Source organism: Anthonomus grandis, chromosome 10, assembly GCF_022605725.1.
Source record: "Anthonomus grandis grandis chromosome 10, icAntGran1.3, whole genome shotgun sequence".
Lineage (NCBI taxonomy): Eukaryota > Metazoa > Arthropoda > Insecta > Coleoptera > Curculionidae > Anthonomus > Anthonomus grandis.
Genome location: NC_065555.1, coordinates 18,851,528 through 18,868,296, shown reverse-complemented (window position 1 = coordinate 18,868,296; position 16,769 = coordinate 18,851,528). Strand labels below are relative to the sequence as shown.

Sequence of the window (16,769 nt, the reverse complement as noted above, 5' to 3'; positions counted from 1 at the left end):
ATAATAAACCAAATTTTTCTCGCGTAAAAATATTCTGAAAAAGGCGTATATTTTTAAACTACTTAGATTTGATAGTATTGATTGCAGGATATAATTTTGAGTAATTAATCATATTTGACGATTCGACTTTTGCCCTAATTTAAGTTACTGTGTTTTTTGCTAAAGCTTTGACTGATTTTATAAATGTATTAGGCGTCAACAAAAACAAAGTAAAATTTTTTAATCTTGCAAATAAAAATCTTCTAGCAAATCTTTAAAAAGAAATTCAACATGAGTAAGGTGAAAGTCTACTAATGTGTTCTTGACAGCAACGACGAGTTTCGTTACAATATATTAAAAGGAAAGTACTTACCATTGTTCTAATTCAATATTCTTTCTTTCTAGTGACGTGATATGTTCCTTTAACTCACTAATTTCATAATTTTTCAATTTTAGATCACTTAGAAGAGTCAATTGTCTTGCTTTCATTTCCGCTTCTAAAGTTACAAAATCCTGCTGCATTTTTCGCATTTGCTCTTTCGTCTCATCGAGTTCATCTAAAGTGTGTTTTCCCTTTTTACTCAAGCTTTCTGTCATCAAAGTTATCGCTTTTGTTCTAGCGTCTAAAACAGAATCCTTCTCTTTTAAGTTTTCTTGTAAATCCAATACAGTGCCTTCTAATTTCTGGCTTTTGGCGCTTAACTCAGTAATCTTTTTTTCTTTTATTAGCAAAATGTTAAAAAGTTCTTTTTGTGAAGAACTTTCGTTATAATCAATATTTTTGTCTTCAGAATTAATAACCGATACGTTTAAAGAACTCGACGTAGAAGTGTCTTTAAGTTGAGCTTGAAGTTGAGTTACCATTTCTTCAATTCCTTTCTGACTTTTTCCTCTTTCAGCAAGTTTTGCTCTAAAACAGATTACACATAAATATTTCAATTTAATCATCGTATTTTTTATACAGGGTGTTACAAAATTCGGTGCAAATATTTCAAGAGTATTGTTGGAGTCAAAATAAGACTTTTTCCTATTAACATATGTCCTAAAATGCTCTCCCTCAGAGCTACAGCTCGTGCAAATTGGTTGAAGAAAATCGATTATTTGGAACCGTGACTACAGTTATGCGTCAAATCTCCTGAAAATTTGCAAATCTTCGTTTTTTGGGTGCTCTTCTCATTTTCTGTCACAAAAGTGATGTAAATTAAATTTTAGGAGAGGATTCAGAGGTGCTTACCCTTCTGATAGACCCTATCCTATGTTTTTGATAATTAATTTAAAACTCTAGCAACACCATCTAGTTAGCTATGAAAAAATTGAAAAATTTGTGTCTTTTGCAGACAATCGCTGGTTAACGAGAAGGGAGCATTATGAAAATTGATTAAACTATGAAATAGGAAAAACGAAGTTGCCCGTGATTGCTTTCAATTTTGTCAAATCAAACTAATTGTATCGAAAAAATGCAAGAAAAGATAATTTTAGATTTTTTTAAATTTTTACAATTTCTTATTGGAGACATAAGATATGGTCATAATGGTAGACCACCCAGATTCGTTCCCTAAAATTGTGTTTACACCATTCTTGGGACGGAAAATGTCAGGAGCAAAAAAAACGGAGATAAGCAACTTTTCAAAAGATTTAATGCATAAATGTATGCATGCTTAATGTTACAAATAATAAAAACAACAAAGATAAATATTACCAAAGATAATTTTTTTTGGAATTTTGGCTATTTCAATAATCTCGCTAAGATTAACACTTTTTGAGATATTAGCATTTAAAGTTTTTAATATACTCAAAAAAATGACATTCATAAACTATGTAAATTATTTTATTACACTTTTAATGAATAATAAAATAAAAAAGATAAGTTTCAAATAAAAATTATGAATATTTGCCAGTAAATGATTGACATGACCTCTATTTGTCTCAATACATTGAAAAATTCTTTTACTGAAAATCTAAAAAAATTATTACTCATTTCGAAATAACTCATGCTAATATTTTTTCCAATGATTTCATGTATATCTATCTGCAAAAATCTAATGGGTTAAAGTCTGGACTTCAGGCGGGAAAGGTCTGCGACTTTCACGCCATACACAATAAATAACAAAACTAATAATAAGAATGCAATAAAAGGTAATAGATAACGTTACCAAATGTGTGGGTTTGAATTTTTAAAACCACTCATCAAAGTAACTGACAAGAACTTAAATCCTCACAGTGACAATGACATTTCTGATAATTCATCTTGTCAGGCACAGCTTACAAATATTTTAACTTAAAGTACGAAAATAAAATTTTATCTTGAGCGCAATGAAAACTTTAAATGCAAATATCTCAAATAGAAATAATTGAATCAAGATTTTCGAAGTGTACCTTTTTTAAGCAAAACTGGTTGCACAAAGCATATTTTAAATAAATTATGCCAAACCTAAAAAAAGTTATGGCATAATTTTAAGATTTGCCATATAAAAAGTCATTGTCCAAATTTTGTTAAAAACAAAGAATAAATGCTAAATTTATGGCCAAAATTCAACAAAATTATATCAAGTTTATTACCTTGTATCTTGGTTGTCTTTGGTTAATCAGACTAAAAAAATTTAGCTTAACCCCCTTTTTTTAAAGGAAAGCTGTTAAATTATTTATGGCACCCTGTATATATAAAAATTATTAAACTAACTTATTTTCTTCTAATTGCTGCCTCAACAAATTTATTTTTTCCTTTTTAATAGCATCTATATTCACTGTAGCAGTTGTACTAGAGCTTGAACTAGACCCAGATTCCTTTTTTAATTTCGAGCGCTTCGCCCGCGCTCTATTTAAGGTATTTACATATTCCTCGACCTAAAAATATTTAGTTAATGGTATTAAATGTATAGTTAAAATATATAAAATTACTAATTTGGTAATACATGTACCCTTTTAAATGTTTAATCAGTTATATCTCAGCAGTAATGTGATTGCGCAATAAGTATGATACCTATACAGGGGAAGTCGGGCAGAACGCACCAAACTCCAGGTAAGTATTGTTAACGTGAAAATAATTTAAAAAATTTTGTTTGTTTGTAATATATAGGCTATATTTTAAAAATAAATGAGATGCGGATAAGAACATATGAGTTTTTTTAAATTATTTTCACGTGTACCATACTATCTGGCGTTTGGTGCGTTCCTACCGACTCACCCTGTATAAGAGATTTATAGTCAATTGTTTTACATGCATTCTGTTCTTATTTAACTGTGTTGTCGTTACAATTAATATTAAGAATCTAAGAAGATGATGACTAAAAGAGCTGCATGACATTAAGTAACAATAACTTGAGCAGTAAGGAAATCAATAAAAAATCCACTTAAGTTTTGAAATATTGTATAATAGAAAGTCTCTTCTTGTTTTCTCTTAAAAGTTCAGATATGTTCGATCAGTTGAACTATTCCATATTAAATTTTCTAAAACTTTGACCTTTTCTAGAATATTGTTCTCATTTGGAATGACTTTCCTAAAATAGGGCCAAATTTTTACTGTCTCAATATAGTTATTTATATATTTATAATCAATTTAAAAAGAAGGTATCTTCTTAAAACACTGAAAGGCTAGAATAAGCAAACAACAACTTTGTTTGAGTTCAACATGTGCACAAGGGCAAGGGCAGTTTTGTTTACAAACATATTTATCGATTCTCTGTTGTCAAGTTTATACACATTTTCAAGAGGAAATTTTCAGCTATATATCAACACATATAATAATGTTAATTTATTACTTTGAGGTTACGTCGGGTATACATGTAAGAATTGCTTCCAAAGTAAATGAAAGTCAAAAGTTTTGCAAACATTGCCAAAAGACTGTTTAAAAGACCTCTCTGGATTGTATGAAATGTTGCTCTAAATTCCATGGAAGGTGCGCGTTTCAGGCGAAAGTCGCCAATCAAGACGAAAAGGTGATCTGCTGTAAACAAACCCTGCAAAGTGAGGTTAGTCTATTGAAAAACCCTACAAATAGTTCTAATTCACCTAAAATGGATGAAAAAGCACTCAGGCAAGTTATAAAAACTACCCTAATAGGTCAATTAGCACCCTTTAAAAAGGATATGGCAAAAAATTTAGCAGAGCTAAAAAGTTCCATGCCTGACTCTTTCGAAGAGCAGAAAAAGTTCTAAGCCTGACTCTGAAATACATGCCTTTGATGTTATAGTGCTATCAGTTTTGATGGCTGTGCAGTTTATGTCAAAGAAGATATTTTCCAGGAATGTGTCATTCTGAAATATAATGAAGTCAAGTGCCTAAAAGTCACTGTAGTTAAGTGCAATACCTTGACTGATCTATTGGCCTTATATTGGTCTCCCTCTACGAACAATACGAACATAGATGGTAGCTTCATAGTCAGCTTACAAATTTTGTTAGGAAATATTTCATCTGATCCTGGTAAAATGTTTTTTTTACAGGTGATGTAAACATCAACCTGTTGGATGAAAGTTGCGCCAATGTTAATAACTACTTAACTGTTATGAATAGCCTGGGTTTTACTAGTTTAATTAACAACATAACAAGGGAAAAAAATAACACTGCAACTTGTATTGATTATCTTTTTATTAAGTGTAAAGACAAATGCTTAAATACAATAGATCCCATAAGTCTAAAACATGACCCTACAGATCACTATCCCATCCTTCCTAACATAATGCTTATGAATGACACTGTTACCACAAAAAGACCAAACACAAAAGAAAATTGATTATGCTAGGCTCTCTAATCTTATATCAATATTGAAGATTATTGATGATGCTGAAATTTATACGGAAAATTTTGATGTCTGTTTAATCAGTGCTATTGAAAAATCCATTAAGCAGGTTAAAACTAGAAATATGAAATATAAATTGCAGATTTGGATCACTGATGGTCTCGAGTTGGCAGAAAAAATAAAACCTCGTGATCCAAATGTTCATGTCATGCCACTAAGTCAAATGTAGTCTTGCTATTTTACACCAATACCACGCAAATGACCTAATCGCCATAATCAACTCACTAAGAAATAATGTAAAGAGCGATTATTTCACATCAGCGATTATTTTCATCACATTACTTCAGAAGTCTTAAAACACAATCACAATCATTTGATTCCACCTTTAATGCATGTTCGAAATTGCACTCTTGGTATGGGAGTCTTTCCAAAGATTCTAAAAAAAGCAAAATGGCAAATTGCTTTAATAAGTAAAATCAGTAAATTAGTTAAAAAATGCATAAAGTCAAGTACAGTCTTTCCTTGATGATAAAAACTTACTTTACAGGAATCAATATCCATTTTAAAAAAAATTCCAGCACAGAGAATGCATTGAGTGCAGTCACAGAGTTGACCCTTAGGGGCTTGGATGATGAAAAAAGAGTTTTGGGGATTTTCCTGGATCTAAACAAAGCATTTGACACTGTGGCACATCACATACTACTGCAGAGACTCTATAAAATAGGTTTTAGAGATATTGCATATAAATTAACAGAAAGCTACTTAAATGAGAGAACACAACATGTTAATATTGGAGATACTGTAAGTGAGTCTCTAGTGGTGGTATGTGGTGTTCCACAGGGGATGGTACTTGGTACACCCTTATTCAATATCTACATAAATGATATTTTGTCTATTCTTAGCAAAAATGAGGGTATACAGTGTTTTGTTTTGCTGACGATTAATGATATTAATACTGAATTAATAATAGTGCAGGGTGAGTCCTGGGAAGCTGTGGTGAAGAATGCAGAAGCTGCTATTACAAAAATCAAGTGTTGGTTAGATCACAGCCTATTTTCACTTAACATCAAAAAGACAAAGGTCACATTTGGGTTAACTGCAAGAACTCTTCCTAGTATGCAGACTCTTAGGATTCACAGCCTCTAGCTGTTTAGATGTAATGCAGTGTGCCTATTCTGACAAAATTGAGAGGGTAATGTCTTTAAAATATTTAGGTATTTTTCTAGACGAAAATCTTAACTGGAAAACACATGTCGATTATGTCACAAAAAAAATAGAAAACTCAATTATAAATTTTATGAGCTTAGAAATGTTTTAACCCTTAAAATGGTTTATTATTTATTGATTGAATCAATTATAAATTATGGAATAATAATAGGGAGCAGTGCACGTAAAATAACAAATTCTAACCTTTTTATAGCTCAAAAAAACATTATAAAGATAATGATGTTTAAGAATAAAAAATTGTCCATGAACCTACTCTTTCAGGAGAGTAAACTGTTGATATTAGAACAATTATACATAAAGGCTGTAATACACTTTAGGCTTAAGACTCAGTATTACAGACAAAAAATAACACAATCAAAATACTCATAATGCTAAGAACCAAAATCTAACAATGACATTCTCCAGAAATTCTGCAACTCAGAGGCATATTAGTTATACTGGTCCTGTGGTTTACAATGTATTGCCTGACTTCATTAGGAATAAACCATTTAAGGTTGTCAAACACAAAATAGGTCAGTAGATATTGGAAAGTAGCTTTTGCTTGAATTTTTAGACTGTTTTCTTATGGGTATGTTTTGATTGCTAATTGATAATGTTAAATATACATATAATAATATTTACATGTTTAACACAAAAATTTACAAATATTATTTATAAGATGTAACTTTAAATATAAGAAGAAATTAACTAGAATAGATAGATAACCAACACACACAGATTTTTAAAATCCATTGTGTTGGTAAATACTGTTAGTACCTATATTGTATAAATGAGTTTTAGGTAGATATGTGATTCGTCCTTCAATTTGTAAACAAAATGTATTGTATACTAATAATAAATAAATTTGAAAGACAAAATTGATGTTAGATTTTGGATTAAAAATTAGAGAAAGTAGAAATAGATATAATATGTCATTCTAAAAGCAAAAATAAAATCTTCAAGCAAAAAAAAAATTATTAACATTCTTATTCCTAAAACTGCTCCTAAAAAATTTGAAATGGCAACACTGCAGGCAAAAGCTTATGTCATCTTGACAAACAGCATTGTATTTACATTCGGCATTTGTGAAGTTCTGTGCTTTATTTGCCATTTCTACACAAGCATTTAGCAAGATCAGAGATTTTGCAAGCAACCAAACAGCCCATAGTTCCATGGCAATGCTAATTCTAGCCTTTCAATGTTCTAAGTATCTCTTAAAGTAAGAAGGTAGGCAGACTCATATGGTATTTTGCATCTCTTAAGAGGGTTAACTCAAGTCACTTATAAATTCATTCTACAGCAGATAATTCAGAAAATACTTTTCCGGAAGAAGTTATAACATTGTTCAAAGAGTTTAGACAATATCACAATTTATTTGTAATTTTTAGGCTTAGTTGTTAGTGATTAAATTAGACTAGAAATTTAGAATTAGATTAGTGTTAAACACAGTTAAGGTTTAACCAACATGCTCTCCAAATTGGCATCAGTGGCAATAGAGTCCTTCAAAACAAGAACAAAGGTGGTCTTAAATATGAGAGTCATAAAAATCATATTCTATCAGTTAAACAATTACAATAATAAATAAATCCTAAGTAAAAAACTAAGATTAATTTGGTGAAGAAACTCCAGAGTAACTACTTACTACAGAGGTTATAGCTAACAGTTGTGCTTCATCAGTAGAAGACAACCATAATATCAAAGTAAAAGAAAAAAAACATGTATGGAGAATCAACAAATAAAAACAACTATAAATAAAAAAGGAAAGTTATTATAATAAGTGAAGTAATAAAAAGATGTGGTTTTCAGAACATACCACAAACTAGAGAAAAAAAAAAGTAAAGGAGGAAAAAAGTAACTAAGATCTTTTTAATCAGAAGTGGACAAAACTTTAAAGACATATCAAGTATTACATCTTTGAATTAATGCATATAATATATTTGGAAATTATTATTTATTAGCAAGTATGAACTTTCCATATCTGAAAACTTGACCTTTTATCAAAAGTGATATTTGCCAAAGAGCTTAACTGGTCTTATAAAAAATGAATGTGTTTTCAGATGAAAGTTTTTTTAACTCTTTAGATCTGATGGCATTTTTTGGATTAGGAGACCAATGAATGAAAGATTTAACCCAAACTATATGCAACCCACGAAAAAACACAGTGGCAGTGGTAGTGGTGTCATGGTTTGGGGTTGATTTTGGAAGCTATGGTGTGGGTCCATTGGTCAAGATAGAAGGTATTATGGATCATATGTATACAAACACATATTAGAAACTGCGATGCTGCCTTGCACAGAAGACAAAATGTGCTTAAGGTGGGTTTTCCAGCATGACAATAACCCAAAGCACACATCAAAAGTAGTAAAAAGTTAGTTCTTAACAGTTCTAAATAAATTGCAAATATATTATATGTATTAATTCAAAGATGTAATACTTGATATGTGATTAAAGTTTTGTCCACTTCTGATTAAAAAGATCTTAGTTACTTTTTCCTCCTTTACTTTTTTTTCTCTAGTTTGTGGTATGTTCTGAAAACCACATCTTTTTATAACTTCACTTATCATAATAACTTTCCTTTTTTATTTATAGTTGTTTTTTATTTGTTGATTCTCCATACATGTTTTGTTTTTTTCTTTTACTTTGATATTATGGTTGTCTTGTACTGATGAAGCACACATGAAATGGTTCAATTTCATTTCTTGCGTCATACTTCTTATAGAATTGTGAGTGATCTGCAATGTTTGCCAATTTAACAATATAAGAGATTTCAGAGAAGGAAATATTAAAAAAGAGAGACAGGATGAATTTTGCTACGTTTTTACTTCTTACATTTTTATATTATGAATTTGCATGATCCTTGCTTATATACTGCATGAAGCTTACTTCTTACGTGTTACTTCTTACTACATAGTGCCTACCAAATTGATGAACCCACCTTTATTGTGTGATGATACTTATTGGTATTACTGATGTAACAAAAGAGGCTTTGATTTTAAAAAAATATTTTCTAATGAAAAATTAGATGTATTTAAAAAAAACAGTCTTTAACAATATTCACAATTTCTTTAATTGTCTTTCATTTTTATTGTAACAATTTTATAAAACATGAGATCCAATTTCTTGAGATCTTAGACTTTTTTTAATTTTCTAGAATTAACCCCAAATTATGCATAAAGCAAACATAAGGTTAGAGCAAATAAATAAAAATATTCTTACCTTATCTTGAGATACACTGCTCTGTTCTTTGCGAAGCATCTCCTTTAGTTGAGCAATAAGAACCAGTTGCTGCTCATTCTGATCCTTAAGCTCAGAAAGTTCCTGAACCGAAGAACCCGTTCTGTCAGTTCCCCCAGGATCGGGGTTGTCCTTACCCCACATCTTATCAGACATTTTTCGCAATAGCGAGAGTGACGCTAAAAGCTAACGCATAAATTAAAATAAAATCAGTACAGGCATATTTAAAAATAATTTTTTAAACATACCCTATTTGGAAAAACATGAATATTTTTGCTATATTTATTAAGTCAGATGTTGTGTTGATGTGTATTCTTTTGACGTTGACATTCTTGACATGCTCCACGTACCTGACATTTATGTTACATTAGAGAGATGAAGTGATACCCAGAACACCAAGCACGTATACGTATAAAAATAAATTGATAGCTGCGCATGCCCAGTTTCACTTTAGCGTTCTACGTGATACGTAGGCTATAGACATACTTCACGGCCGATCCTAACGTATAAGCTTAGCTGCGATTACTTGCGAACCACAGCGATTATAACCGAGTAAGCCGTGCGTATGAATTATATCATTTATATATTACAACTGTTTAATTGTCATTGCCTTATTTGTATGTTTGCGTGTTATATAAACTTCTCGTTCTGAAATAAATCCGAAAGCTAGCAATTCTGAATCTATCAGAGCAGTTGAGAATTTTGTCCATTCATGGCTTACGTCGTCCGCCTACTTGCTGGTGTTACTTTATATGCCTATTAATAATGAACAAGCGTCTAGGAATAGAGAAACATATTTTGGGGAACGTAATGCTGCCTATGCTACCTACCTATGCTAATGCTAACTATTAAATGGGAAATAAGCTAGAGGAGGTTAAACCTACATTAAAATTGCCGAGTATCGCTCTCATCTTTTTTCTATAAATAAGTAACTAACAAACATTACGCTCACATGCACCAATCCGGTAATTAAAGTAACCCTAAGTAACTTTTAGTCTATAATGAACTTAATTTTACTTTCGCTTTCCCCAACATACCATATTTTCTCTGGTATGTATATTAATATTTATTAGGCACAGTATTATTTAAAATAATAACTAAATATACTTTACGAATTGGGTATACAGGTTGATGTGTAGGAAGTGTAATGATTCCATCATTACACTTCCTACACATTACTACTCGTCTGCTTCGTCGTTGTTTTTCAGTACGACGTTAGTAAGCATCTGACTTTGATACGTTACCTGTATAACTGGCAATAAAAAATTCAGGCATTTCTAAATATTTTTCTGATCGAAGCTTGCAATAGTGAACAACCCACATGGAATCGTAATCTTGAAATGTTTATTATGCTGCGTATTGCATAATAAAAATTAAACCGTTATTCTAATAAATTTAAAATATAAACTCTAAGAAAAAAAAATTAAACACTCTACAAAAATAAAATTAACCCTTTTAAGAATAAATTACTATTTAATTCTTTACATAAAAGGCTCCTTCTTTGGATAAATAATAAGGTAACCTATCATTAAAGCCATTTCGTACTTCCAAATGAGTTTCTAGTGACATAGAATTGGCACATTCAACCATTTTCTCTTGCAACTTCTTTAAAATTGTTGGCCAGGTTGTTGTTGGCCAGTGGTTGACCTACTAAATTCGTATTTATAAATTGTTTCCTTTAGAGAACCCCAAAAATGAAAGTCATCTGTCAATCATAAAAGTGAAATCTGGAGATCTAGGAGGCCATTTAATAGCGCCAGTCCCACTGATGAAGACGGCCACGAAAAGTATTTTTTTTTTTTACCATAACCGCATTATTGGTTATAACGCGGACAGCCATCTTATTTAAATACTCAGTAAAATTTCGTAAAACATTATCTAATTATTTTTTAATACTTCTAGAGTTCTGTAATACGAGTGTTAGAAGAATCTATGCCCATGTTTTTTCCAAATACTGGTAACAGTTGTATGGTTCAGACTCAGTTTCTCTCCAACACTTCTCCTTGCTCGTGTTGAATCCACGAGGGGACTACACTACAATTCTAGGGCACTACAAACTATTTCTTTCAGTAATTTTTGCTCCTGGACCCTTTCGATAAAAGGTTCTTGCACTATAATAAATATCTAAACCGATTTTGGATGGTTGCAAACCTCTAAAAAGAAAAGTTTTTTGGTAAAAAATTATTGAATTGTTACATTTAGAAAAATATAAACGACTATAACTTGCAAAACTCCCAAAGGATTCGAATGAAACTTTTGAATGCAATTAATAATAAATATCTAAACTGATTTTACATAGTTGCAAACCTCTACGAACGAAAGTATTTTGGCATAAAATGATTGAATTGTTTAGTGGGTAGTGGTTTTACCGAACCCCACACTGTTCTGGAGGGTCTTGTGCATGTCAGTTCGTGCGTAAATGCATTCCGCCGTCGTGTAATGAAATAAAAACAATATAAAAAAAGTACACCAAAGAGCGCAAAGAATTGTATTGTTGGGCAGTTCAGTGGGTAAAAACTTAACTGCTTCTAACATACACAAATTCCTGAAATTTCCAAAAGGAACTTAACTAACACCTCACACTGTTACGAACGAGGTCTATGTAAGTTCTTCTTAAATAAAATTAATGAAACCACCTAGAATATTCTTTTTAGGCATCCTGGTATTAATTCAGCCAGTCGTAATAACTAATTAATTCTGATTGGACCTTTCAGGAAAATATTGACTGCTATCTCCTGGAAGAGAGTGACAACCTGAAGGGAAGACCTGGACTTCTTTTGTAGGACCTGACTTTAGTATCGACGACTTAGAGCTTAACTAGCTCTGATGGTTTTATCCCATACCACTAGTTGGCTGAATTTGGATCTTGTATTTATACCCAGATATTACTTTTTTATAAATTAACTAATATAAATAAACTAATTAAAATAACTCGATTTAATTAGTTTAAAAACATCTCTTATATCGTTTTGTAATGTCTCTTAAATCTCAGTTCAATTAAAATGTTTATTATTAATATTAAAAAAAGTTTTATCCAATTCCTTTGGGAGTTTTGTAAGTTAGAGCTTTTATTATATTTATTTATTTTTTCATTTCTTACATCTGACTTTTTATTTAATTTTCACAACAAAACCTTAGTTTGTGGCAGTTTGGGACCATCGTAAGTCGATTTAGATTTTCATTGTTAATATTAGGACAAAAAATTATTAAAATCCCTTGGGAATTTCAGGAGATACGGGCATTATATTGAATAAATAACAGGGAGCGCGGACTATAAATTGGTTGCTGCCGACATATGCTGCGTACTCGATTTTGGTTGCTCGATATCGATCGGACGCTAGATTCACACACATTCATCCTTCTAGGTTATAATATTATAAAAGACGGCATATTTGTGAAGTATCTATTAAGTATTGGATGCCAAAATATTAATAAAAATGTGTAATTAAGTATGTTATTAAAATCTAGCAAATTTATTGCTTATTCGAACCCGAAATGCCGCAATATTAATGTGTGCAAAAATGAAGGTAGTATCACGTATATATATATCGATATCCAGCAGCATCTGAATCGAGAACGCAGCATATGTCGTTTGTCAGGAACATATTTATAGTTGGCGTCCATTATTATTTAATCAATTTAATGCTCCTATCACAGATTACCTAAACCAGCTGGGCTCGAAAGGCATGGCAAGGCAAAATGCCAAATTTGCAATGCTTATGACATTTTACCATTTTTTTGCTCAAAAGGCATCAAAGAATATCAGATGCAAATGTAAGCCTGGTGGCATGATCTGCGTTCCCCACTTTTTCGTCTGCTCAACGTCGGATCGAATAGTAATAGTATGGGAGCAAATTATTTTAGTTTCACGCTTGCTTCGGTACCCGTGACGCTGAGAAGTGGCATAGTGCAAGCGCAAATATATTTTTTTAACTATGACGAGTTATAAGTGCATAAGTAGATGCTGTTCTTCTGTGAACACAGAAATAACCTTTTTTGGTCTTCCAAGTGATCCTTTAAGATAAAGGTATTTAATTTATTTAGTTTTAAAATAATACGCACCGTTTGTTTAGACGTGAAGCTTGGCTTCGTGCAGCTAAAAGAGAAGACCTGCTGCAAAAAGAAAACTTAAAAAAATACAGAATATGTAGAAAGCATTTTGCGGAAAAATATATCCCATCTGGAGGGAAAAAGTTATTTCCAAACGCTATACCTACATTTTTTTGTAATCATATTTGTGTACTTACATCGACCGAAATAAATGAAACTGAAATTAATGTTAATCTGGAATCCGAAAGCGAAGAACCTCCACGAAAGATTTTGATTTTATCAGGTAGGTTAACTAACAATAACAATAAAATATAACATTTTAATGTGTTTTTATTAATTTAGGTTTTTTTTATTGCTAATTAAAGAGCTCCTGATTGTGTTATTGATCTTAATCAAACATATATTTTTATTTTTTAGTTTAACACGATTTAGTTACCTAATTCTTTCTTTACTGTCTCATTGGAAATTGGCTGAAGAAAGTTGCAATTTTGCTATGTTTAAGACTTAATTCTTGTGCTGTTATATTAAGCTTAAATTTAAATATTTTTCACTGTGGTTCAAAAATATGTAAGAACCGCATTGTCAGCAATATTCCTAATTAGAAAATAGTATGAATTAGCCACATAATAACCACATAACAAATTTCTTAAAATATGGCGCGCAGCTCTCATAAAACTATAACATTTTGTTTATAGTAGGGGCTTTTGGTTTGCTGTTATCAATTGCACTTAAAGTATAATAGAAATATTAATATAAAAAAAATAGTTAGTACAATGCAAAAAATAAAAACTCTTTAGAGTTACAGGTCGCTAACATATGTATATAATAAGAGCAAACAATAAGTCACATTTCTTTTCAGCAAAATGTCAAGTATTTGTTTTTATTCTGTTTGCCCCTCGGTTTACCCTGGCTTATCAAGTCTTGTAATATTTATTTTATTTTTTCACTTTCACACAAATAAAAATTTGTTTTTAAAAGGACATTTTTTTAAATGTGCTTTAGAAAATAAATATTTTTAAAACTTTTTTAATAATATTTTTTTTTCTTTGTTATTATCTAGATGTGAATAACCTTAAATCAAATAAAGATATGATTGACCAAACGACCAATTATAAATTTGTTCAAAGTGATTTTTCAAAGGCATATGTAAACACAGGTATTAGCATAGGCATTATCTAAATATTTATAAAAATAGTATTAGAGTTAATAATTTTTTAGATGTGACAGGCACTAAAGATACGCCCATCAATTACATTACAAGCATAAAATCAACAAGCATAGGAACACAAACTTCATCTGCATTGACTGCCAATAGCCCAAGAAAGCTGAAATTGCGATACCAAGTCAGAGGTTTAAAAAGGAATATATTAAAACAAAAAAAGCAATTTGAGCAGGCTAAAGCGATTAAACCGAAACTCGATAGTTTTATTAAATTATGTGACAGCTTTTTAAATAAAACTTTATCTGAAATAATAAAAGTTCGAGCTAAATTACAGCAGTAGGTAAAGCTAAACGATATCCAGATAGTTATAAACAGTATAACAAATCTACCTACTAAACGTACTCTGGAAAAAATAACACAAAGTATTGTTTCAAAACCAGGACTAAACGAACAAACATTCAATTCTCTTGCTATTAAAGTTAAAACTATGTCTGAACTTGATAAGTATTGTACCATATGTATTGATGAAACATCTTTAATGTCCTATCTGTATTTTAATTTAGCAAAAGATGAAATTGTAGGCTGGGAGGATATTGGAAAAAATGACAATAATAATATAGCACAAAATGTTGCTGCTATTATGGTTCGCGGACTTTTTCATAACTGGAAGCAACCACTGGCTTATTTTTTTGTAAACTCCCAACTTAAAGCTTCAGATATTTTAAAAATATTAACTGAATGCGTTAAAAAATTATCAGATGCTGGTTTATTTATCCAAGGCTTAGTAACTGATATGGGCTCTACTTTTATACAGCTTTCTAGAATGCTAAAGGTTAACGAAGAAAATCCTGAAATTCAATTGGGCGATTTGAAATTAGTTTACATTTTTGACCCTCCACATTTATTAAAGGCTACTAAAAATAATTTAGCCGAAAATAATTTTCATTTTGACAACAAAGTAACGTCTTGGAAGTTTGTCGAACAATTTTATGAAAAAGATAGCCAGCAAGTGTATAGGTGTGCTCCGAAACTTACTAAATCCCACATATATCCTAATAACTTTGAAAAGATGAAGGTAAAACTGTCCACTCAAGTTTTAAGTCATAGTGTTGCGAGTGGAATGAATACATATATGACTTTAGGAGCACTTCCTGTAGATGCTTTACCTACAATTGAAATTATAGATAAATTTAATACTTTGTTGAATTTGTTTAATTCTACAGATACGTCCCACCCGAATAAATTTAAAAATGCATATCAGGGTCTTGATTATCAAGTTGAGTTTTTAAATCACATGTGGCTATTTTTGAAAAACCTGGAAATATGCAATAATAAGGGAAAAATTTGACAAAAAAGTGTAAATTTCGTTCGTGTTGGATGATATCTATCTATGGATTGAAAGTTTTATGGCAGCGTCTTTCAAATTGCGGATTTAGCTACCTAAAAACCAGAAAAATAAATCAAGACTGTCTTGAAAATTATTTCGGAAATATAAGGCAACAAGGAGGGAATTGCGTAAATCCAACCCCAATTTAATTTCAAAGAGCCCATAAAAAAATATTTTGTCAGAATTTTTTACACTCGAATATATGAACTGTGAGGACGATTTAGGCGTGCTTCTAGCTGAGCTAAAAAACGTTTCAGATACAAATTTAGGAGAAGTGATGCCTACACAGTCATCTCAAATATGTAAGGCAATAACTGTTTCCACCACACAAAATGCTTTTAAATATGTCTGTGGTTACTTAGTTAAAAAAGCTTTAAATATTCATAAATGTCCCATTTGTGTCAGTTTTTCAGAAGAATCCGAAAACCTTGATGCTTCAAATTTATTAACTAAACTAAAGGCATATAGCAACACCGGAACTAATATTTTTGGTAGTTTGAAAACACCTAGCGAGAAATTTGTATGTTTTATTTATGAATTAGAAAAAAAAATTATTTCAATGTTTGATCAAATATCTACTGAATCTGGCATTTCTCATAAATATTTAAACGTTATGGGTTTAATAAAATTTAATCATCCCTGTAATAATTTCCCTTGATTATATATTGTAAAGTTATTTATAAGGATATTTTATGCTTTAAAGTATGCTAACAGAGATTTGAAATCTTTAAAAAAATCGGAGAAAACTAATAAAAAAAATCGAATTCTTAACCATTTATAATAAAATGAATATTTATTAATAGATAGTTTTATTTTTGAAACTGAATAACTGGTGCAAAAAAATGCGTGTTAAAAAATAAAGAAAGTCTATGACCAATGGTGGAAATCATCCGCTACCGGTAAAGGCCTACCTAAATAGTTTAGGTAATCTGTGGCCATATTTCCTGGAATTCTAAAAGAGTTTTAATAATTTTGTGTCTAGATATTACCCATGGCACCGAACATAAACTAGAATA

The 16,769-nt window shown here is 30.7% G+C and overlaps 1 protein-coding gene and 1 long non-coding RNA gene across 2 annotated transcripts in view; one reads left to right on the top strand and one right to left on the bottom strand.

Annotated features, from left to right (window-relative positions):
• LOC126741568 (golgin subfamily B member 1-like) overlaps positions 1-9,546 on the bottom strand; it is a 53,473-nt gene extending 43,927 nt beyond the window's left edge. Inside the window, exons 1-4 of the mRNA XM_050448034.1 lie at positions 9,403-9,546; positions 9,137-9,340; positions 2,660-2,823; positions 353-889 (exon numbers count right to left, since the gene is read on the bottom strand). Coding sequence (XP_050303991.1) covers positions 353-889; positions 2,660-2,823; positions 9,137-9,310 — 875 coding nt within the window. The 5' untranslated portion in view covers positions 9,311-9,340; positions 9,403-9,546. The remainder of the gene's footprint in view (positions 1-352; positions 890-2,659; positions 2,824-9,136; positions 9,341-9,402) is intronic.
• A 3,801-nt stretch (positions 9,547-13,347) lies between these two features.
• Positions 13,348-14,665, top strand: LOC126741585 (uncharacterized). The gene is made up of 3 exons (XR_007662230.1): positions 13,348-13,487; positions 14,265-14,360; positions 14,423-14,665. It is a non-coding gene; the product is annotated as an uncharacterized LOC126741585 (long non-coding RNA).
• The last annotated feature ends 2,104 nt before the right edge of the window (positions 14,666-16,769 follow it).